General features: G+C 40.3%; 1 protein-coding gene across 1 annotated transcript in view; it reads right to left on the bottom strand.

Moving 5' to 3' along the window:
- Nucleotides 1–1481: 1481 nt before the first annotated feature.
- ALG14 (ALG14 UDP-N-acetylglucosaminyltransferase subunit) overlaps nucleotides 1482–8334 on the bottom strand; it is a 32292-nt gene continuing 25439 nt past the window's right edge. The window contains exon 4 of the mRNA XM_026700345.2: nucleotides 1482–2443. Coding sequence (XP_026556130.1) covers nucleotides 2213–2443 — 231 coding nt within the window. The 3' untranslated portion in view covers nucleotides 1482–2212. The remainder of the gene's footprint in view (nucleotides 2444–8334) is intronic.

The following is an 8334-nucleotide window of genomic DNA, read 5'->3' as shown; positions in this document are numbered from 1 at the left end:
GTAATGCTGTATACCGATGACTGATATGTTTTCAGTGCTTTATATAGAGAATAGTGGGTTTTTAGTGTGCTTTATACACAGAATATTGGACTAGAATTTGCCTGACAATCTCGGACAACTGCAACACATTTCAGAAAGTCCAGTCTCCTCTGAAATCTATTATTCTTAATAGTGTTCGATATTTAATGCCATTTCTGATTTAAGGGAAAGGATTTCAAGTACTAACCCACGTGTTTGGAAGTACTAAACAAACAAAACCTAAATACACAAAACTCATGTTTGCTGACAAAGTAGTACTTTTCTTTCATTTCTCTCTCATCCCCGCTCCTTTTGGCATCATTTTAAGTATTTACACATGAGGCTACCAAGAATACTAAAACAAAATCTTGTCACTTCTCTGATGAAAGTATCTTGTCTGAAATTTAACACAGTTAAAAAGATTTAATCCCAAACTTGGAAAATCTGCTTTTCTTGACAATCACTGATGCTTCTGTTTGTGGCATCCAGTACTTCTTTTCTTTCTTAACAATTCAAGACAAGGCTTTAAGAACTGTACTTTTAATCACAGGGCTTCTCTGTTAGGCCAAAAGATTAGGGGTGCGTGTGAAATGGGATAGCAGATTGTTTGGATTGTTTTGGAAAAGCAGCAGCAGAGTGAAAACTGCTCTGGGGCCAAGTTAATTTGATTGTTCCCTTTATGCTTAAAATAGTCAGCAGATACAGCAAGTCCTCAACTTACAACAACTGAGCCCAAAATTTAGGTTGCTAAGTGAGAAATTTGCTAAGTGAGATTTGCCCTATTTAAAGATGTTTCCTGCTGCATTTGTTAAGCGAATCACTTCCATTTCTTAAATGAGTTAATACGGTTGTTAAGTGAATCTGGTTTCCCCAGTGACTTTGCTTGTCAGAAGGTCGCAAAAGGGGATCATGTGATCATACTGGGACACTGCAACCTTCAGTCAGTTGTCAAGCATCTGAATGTGAATTACATGACCACGGGGATACTGCAGCGCTCAAAAGTATGAAAAATGGTCATAAGTCACTTCTTTCAGTGCTTTGAACTTTGAATGGTAACTAATTGAACTGTTGTAAATCGAGGACTACCTGTATTTTATTGCTTGAGTAGAAGAAATGAACATTGTTACACCAAAACTAGAATCTCTCTCACGCACACACTTCTATCTCATTGGCCTCTGAAATGAGGTTGTATGATCTGAATCTTAAAACATAGTTCTATTCTGGAGGGAATCAGGGATAATTGGCAGGGAGAATCTCTATTTGCTCCAACTAGCATCTTCTCAATTGACCTTTTACCATAGAAAGTTCAATGGGACTCTACAGTATACTGCCGTCTTAACTACTGTTGTCAAACCTTGGCAAACTTTGTGGAAAAAAAAAGTTTAGTCAAGCGTGACAAATGGGAATGTAGCAGTAATTTCTCAGTTCTGAGATGGTAGTTCAGTTCACATCACATACCAAGCTTTGTCTTTCTATTTTAATGCCATGTCATAACACATCAGTACTGGTGTCATATTAATCCATTCATCCTTATTTAATTTCTACAGCTGTCCATCTCAGACAAGTGACTCTGGATGGCAATATTAAAAACAATTAAAAGCAATTATAGTAGTAGAGTACAAAAATAATATATATATAGCAGATCTGGGAGGAAGTAAAAATAATAATAATTACATCACAGATTTAGGAACTAGCAACAAAGCAGCAGTATTCCCAGGGTGTCAACCAGAGGTGATATTCAGCAGGTTCTCACCAGTTCTGGAGAACCGGTAGCGGAAATTTTGAGCAGTTCTGAGAACTAGCAAATACCACTTCTGACTGGCCCCACCCCCATCTATTCTCTGCCTCCCAAGTCCCAGGTGGGTCTTCTTTTGTTGCCCTGCACAGGAGAATGGAGCTGGAAAGCAGGTTAGTGGGGTGGGGAGGGAATGGGATTTTGCAGTAACCTTCCCCTGGAGTGGGGTGGGAATGGAGATTTTACAATATCCTTCTCCTGCCACGCCCAGCAAGCCACAACCACAGAATCGGTAGTAAAAAAAAACTTGAATCCCACCACTGGTGTCAACTATGTGACCTCGGATGACAGACACATACAGTCTGTTTGATTTACCATCAGGTCTAGTTTGAAAGAAATTCAGACTCCCAAAATTTTTTAGTGGTCATACTGGAATTAGTTATATTTGTCCGTAGCTTGTCACACTATTCTCCCAAAATAGAGAGATTTAGGATATTTTTCTTTTAGAGCAGGCCACTGGACAATGAAGTAATCTGAAAAGTGGTAAAGAATTTTTCCTGACAGAGATAGGTTTTCAACACGGCAGATGCTCTCGACGTACACAATGGTTATTTTCTTTAGTCCCAGTATTTTGAGTAATAAGGCAGATAGACATATGGGAACACACGTTCCTGGGCCATTGCACAGCACCTAAAAAGGAAATAAAAGAATTCATCAAACTGTCCAGAAATCTTAAAAATATGTTAACAAGAATATATACAGTAGATATGCACAGTACAAAAAGAACTATAAAATGAATCCAGATTTAACGCAAAATACAAAGACAAGATAAAAAGGTAATGTTGACATAGGAGTAAAGCTCAAACATTGGAAAGACGCACTTTAACATTAAGTTGAAAAGGTGACTGGATTAAAGATTTAATCAATGTTCCCCATCTTGAACAAGCAGGCCAAAGCAGATTTGTAAGCCAATCAGAACTGGGATGCCTTTTATGTACTTTGGCTTAAGTGAGGGGATGATTCACTACCCCTTCTGAATAAGTCATATTGGGAAATGCAGTTTTTTTAAAAACCCAACTTTTTGGACAATCGGGAAGAGAGATACCTTATGTTTTAGTGGAAGTTACTTGAGATGAATATAGAAGCTGGGTGCAAGGTCTTGAGTTTATTTCCTCCTTGCAAACTTGATTTATTCCAGGGAATTCTCTGAGCAGCCTGAGGTTCACACTCCTTAATTGCCTGGACTTGAGGCTGGTCACTATAGCCAGAGGCCTGCTCTGATTTCCCAGTGATTTGGATAAGCAGTCTCATCTTCAAGATGGCCATATAAGCCCTCCTTCCTCGATATCCTCCTTCCTACGCTTCTTTACACTTCAGAAGCACCACCTTTCCAGGTTCCTAGGGCAGACCCCGCTTAACTGGACTTCACAGCCTGAAAGAAGTACCTGATTTTGTCTCGTCAGTTGAATCCAGATTAGACAAAGGAGCAACGAACCAATATCTACTCCCTGAACTAATCCAAATTCAACAGATCCTGTGAGTTCAGGAAGGCAAGGAGAGTACTAAGTCAACTCAGACAAAGAGATAAGTACTTAATGATAAAGACCTCATTCCTTCTCCTCCTCTTGCAAATGTCTGGAGGCCATGGTCATCATCCTTGCACTATAAAAGGAACACCTGTCTTTTTGCTTCCTTCCTCCTTTCTAATTGACTATCTGTCCTTACTTATGGTTGTCTTCTTCCACTACCTCTGACCTATTACATTTATTTCCCCCTCTTTCTCCTGAACTCCCAATCCCCCACATCCCCCAAGACAACTGTACCTCCCCTTTCTCTGGCTTCTCCAAAAAATCGTGCTTGGCTCTCTTCTTCCCTCTCTACAGCAATAAAGAACATGTATTGGATTCCCCCTTCCTGTTAAAAGTGCACCATACAAGCTGTTCCACTGTTACCCCTGCAGGGCTGTTCACTTCCACCCCTTCAATACTGCTTATTGTTTTAAATGCTATTTCCCAATGAAAGCTGTTTCCTTTCAATGCTATTTCCCTGACTGACTGTTAGTTCCCCTACTGAGTGCTTTGTGAGTGTTTTCATATTTTCATGGCATTGTCCCTTAATAGTGCTTCCTTTCAATGCCATTTCCCCCAATAAATAGTTTTCCAGTGAATATCACCTCTCCTTTTACTGCTCTTTCTCATCCTCTGAGTTCTCCACGGATGTTTTTCTTGGAATGGTTGTCTTCTCCCTTAGTAAATTCAAATCTCCTTTCTGGGGTATACGTGGTTGCCATTTCTGTGGTTCGTATTTACTCTAGAACAGAGGTGTCAAACCCGATTTCATTGAGGGCCGCATCAGGGTTGTGTTTGACCTTGGGGGGGGGCGGGTTGGGGGGGGGCATGGCCAGCTTGACGTCACTTGTGCAATAAAATGCCAATTTTGCTAGTGGATTGTTTTGTTAGCACTCTGCCAGTGAAAACGGAGCCCAGGAGGGCTGCGCGCCTTCGCTGTTTCTAGGGTGGCTCTGCAGGCCAGATCTAAACACCCCATGGGCCAGATCTGGCCCACGAGCCTTGAGTTTGACGCCCTTACTCTAGGACATGTTGTGTTTAAGTCCCCTTTAGTTAAAAGATCTCAGCTGCATTCTGATCCCTGATGAATAGTTTCTAAATACAGGAAGTCCTTGATTTGCAACCTTTCATTTAGCGACAGTTCAAAGTTACAATTGCACTGAAAAAAGTGACCAGTCCTCACACTTACAGCTGTCACAGCATCCCCTTGATATCATGATCAAAATGGCAACTGGCATGTATTTACAATGGTTACAGCCTCCTGGGGTCATGGAATTGCCATTGGCAAACCCCCCCCAGCCTGTTTCTGACATGCAAAGTCAACAGAGGAAGCCAATTCACTAAAGACTGCTTGATTCACTTAACAACTACAGTAATTCCCTTAGAAACCATGCCCTCAAAGTCATAAAATCATTAACCACCTTCATGCTCAGCAATCGAATTCTGATTCCCAATTGTGGTTGGAAATTGAGGAGTACTTTTACACCCCACCCCCAATAAAAGAAAGAATCACAAGGAAGCTGCCCTTTATCAAAATAAACATAAAGTGATATATGGTGAGAAATTTGGGATAGGCAAAGAAATCCTATTCTGTTCCCTTATAGAAAGAAATACATTGTGAACTTAACTGAAAGGAGGAAGGTACTGTGTGTGGAAAAGGAGAAGTGGGTGGGGGCATGCAATAAAACTAATAAGATCGCTATTAGGGGCTGTAGAAAGATATAAAACAAGCCTGTGCCCAATCTTTTCTAATCACACTGCATGGTTTCGTGGCAGATGGTCAAGGTTATTATGGACTCAATGAAGAGTTTTGGGGGGAAGTGGGGGAGGGGTGAACAGATTAAAATGGAATGCCGATGTCTGCTCCTGGATTCTCTTCCCTTAATATGCAGTTGGGGTTCTCTCATAAATTCTGTGTCAGCCCTGAAGGTGGCCGAACTGTGGCCATTTTTCCTTTGTAGCGTTTCTCTAGGGAGTTTTCTTCTGACACAGCCTGGAGAGAAGGGGCCAGGGAGGAGGGTGAAGAGATAGCTGGGATGTTGTAGCCAAAATGAAATTCTTTCCTCTGGGAATCAAGGATATTGGTGCAGGTGCATAGAAGGAGGAGACTGCTGTTTGGACCATGTGATGAGTGACTCTGGAGGGGAAGTAACAAAGTTCAAGTTTTAATTGAGTGTAAAACCCCTGGGAACCTAGAGCCGGTTTTCCACCAAGAAATTGCCAATTTGACATGTTCCAATAAAATGTTCTTCGAAGAATATGCCTGCCTCAGAGTTCTTAATGCGTGGGACATATTATTTGGAACCTTGACATTCTGAAGATTTGATGGACAGCATTTCCCCACTTTTTTAAAAAAAATCTAGCCCTTCCTGAAACTTTTTACACGAGAATAATGTATCCCTCAATAGGAGCCCACGGCATGTGAATTTCTGGAACAAAAACTATCGGGAAAAACAGAACCTCAGAAGGAGTCTGGTAGCCCCTTTTCCAACTGTTGGGAAACTCCCAGCCAGTCAGGAAGGAAAGGTCAAGCAGGGAACTAGCCGTGAGTCCTTGCACAGCTATGAGAGGCATAACCTTATTTGGTTGTTCCCAGCCTGGGAAGATTCTTGCAATAGAGGCAGAACACAATATAGTTGCTGACTTGAACCTTTCACGAGTGGATCTGGTTGCTTTTGCTGACATTAACTAACAGAATGGATTGAAAGGCATAAGCTTTTATGAGCTGCAGCTTTTTTCATCCGATGATGCAGATCACAAAAAGCTTATGCCTTTTAATATATCCTTTTTAGTCAGGAAAAATATTCCCAGATGCCTGTTTTTTTTTTCCCACCACAGTCTAACACTTCTCCCCTCCTACAATGTTTTCTGACAAAAGCAGGGGAAAGCACAGGGTGCATTGGGACCATCCAAGATTTCTGTGGGAAGAGGAATTGAAAATGTGGTTAGCATGAGTCATCCATGAATTTGTTACAATTTGGCCTTAGAAAATTACATTCATAGGTCATGGGGGAGATAACTAGCCAGAAAGAAAAAAAGCAGTGGTCTGGTTTAAGTCTAACTTAGTCTCTTGTATAACAGTCTCTAATGGAAATAAATGGAAACATTTCTTGAATTCTACAGTATTTATTATTATTTTGTATGCTCAGCTGAGAATCATTTTTAACTCAACAGAGCATCTCAGAATTCTTTGTACTATTTACCCTTCCTCTACTGCATTTTCTCCTAAATATAATTACCACCAAATGACTTTCACAATCTATTCTAAGAAATAGAAACTGGCAACACCTGAGATCTTGCTCTGCAAGTATACCAACGATTCCTACCCCATCTCCACTGCCATTCTCCAGGACCTTGTCCAAATATTTTTCCAAATGACTAATGTTTTTTTTTTCTTTTCAAAGCTGAAAATCTTTTAAATAGACTAAGAAGGCACCCCAAATAATAAAGCAACACACTGTAAACATAGATATAGAAACTGCAGGTGGAAGGACTACCTGGGAAAACGAATTCTCACTCTCACACTGAAAGGAATCTTTCTTATAACACTCACTTGTAGTGACAAGTCCAGGAAGTATATAAATATAAAATAATATTCTTTGATCTTCAGGAAGATGGTCTGAAGATTGATGCAAATTTAAACTAATTAAATTTACCAGGCAATGCTCCTATTTTTAATAAAGCTTCTATATACACATGGTAAGTCTCCCTCAAGCCCAGCTTGACTTTTGGTAACAATATTGACTACATCCAGATCCTAATTCTGAATTTCAGATCCCGATTTCCTAAAATGCATTTTAAGGCACAGGCTGCTGACCCAGTGTGCAAGGAGGGTGCACAGATTGTGAAAACATCTACACACAGAGCATTATACATCGACCAGTATGTCTTCTCTTGAAGGCCTGTGTGCTTTGTGATTCACAGCATAGACCACAGGTGTGAACATTTAAAATTGCCATCCAAAATGTTAAGGGGTAAGCCTTGGGGAAAACAGGCAACCTATCTGAGAAAAAACACACACAAGAATTGAGCCATCTAAAATTCAAAAATAATTAATTACGCAACCTCCTTAAGATAGAGCAGAATTTTTTACGAATGAATGAACATCTAATGTGGTTTCTAAAAACCAAGAGACAAAACAGCTTTTTATTGTGCAATATATTAATCCTTGCCTGGAAGACTGGAGAAAAGTACCAAAAATCATTTTTCCTTCCACATTCCTTGCCCCCAACCATGGCAGATTATGAACTTCAACACTCTCCAGATGAAAGCGGCTTCAGTCTATTGAATATAGCAAATGTATTCAACTGACATTTACTGGTTCCAGTGAAGAAATCAGAGCTTCTAGCCTCGCAGGGATTAAATGTCAGCCAAACAGGCTAAATATGGAGGAAAACATCAGTTTTCAGACACATCATGGTGATGAAAAAAAAAAATCCAGTGTGTTTTAATTTCACATTGAAGATCGCTAGATGTTCCCAAGTGAAATGAAATTGGAAAATGACATTGTTCCCAAATCTTTCCAGCAAAGACTCATCTTGAATGCCCTGCCATTTTGCTGAAGGAAGCCTTGAGGTCTTCGTTGGAGCAGGGATCTATTAGTGAAGCTGGTCTTTGTGAGCAAAATCCTGGTAGCGCAACAATCTATTTCCACATTCTGTGCCAAAGCCTCTTTGTAAGGCCACTAATTGCCTGAATTCACAAAGGCACCTAACAAACATTGCTGTATTCCCTCTTTGCCGACAGGACACAGCTCAATTTACAAGGAGTTTTTTCCCCGCTCCCAAGAAAGAATCAGTATGGCAAAATAACTACAATTGGTGGGTGTGTATGCAGCTAGGTTGCTTAAAATATAGTCCTGCTATTAGTTATGCATATCCGGTTTTCGTGGGTCTTAGACTATATGAGTCTGGCCAAACTTTTCTCAGACTTTAGGAAAGGGGCATGCATGCTTGTTATGTGTTCTATGTTTTTTTAAAAAATATTTTCTAAAAGCCCATTATAGCAGCTCAA

The sequence above is a fragment of the Pseudonaja textilis genome, chromosome 3 (genome assembly GCF_049901715.1).
Source record: "Pseudonaja textilis isolate UNSWEBS1 chromosome 3, rPseTex1.2, whole genome shotgun sequence".
Taxonomy (NCBI): domain Eukaryota; kingdom Metazoa; phylum Chordata; class Lepidosauria; order Squamata; family Elapidae; genus Pseudonaja; species Pseudonaja textilis.
This window is presented reverse-complemented; position numbering and strand designations above follow the sequence as displayed.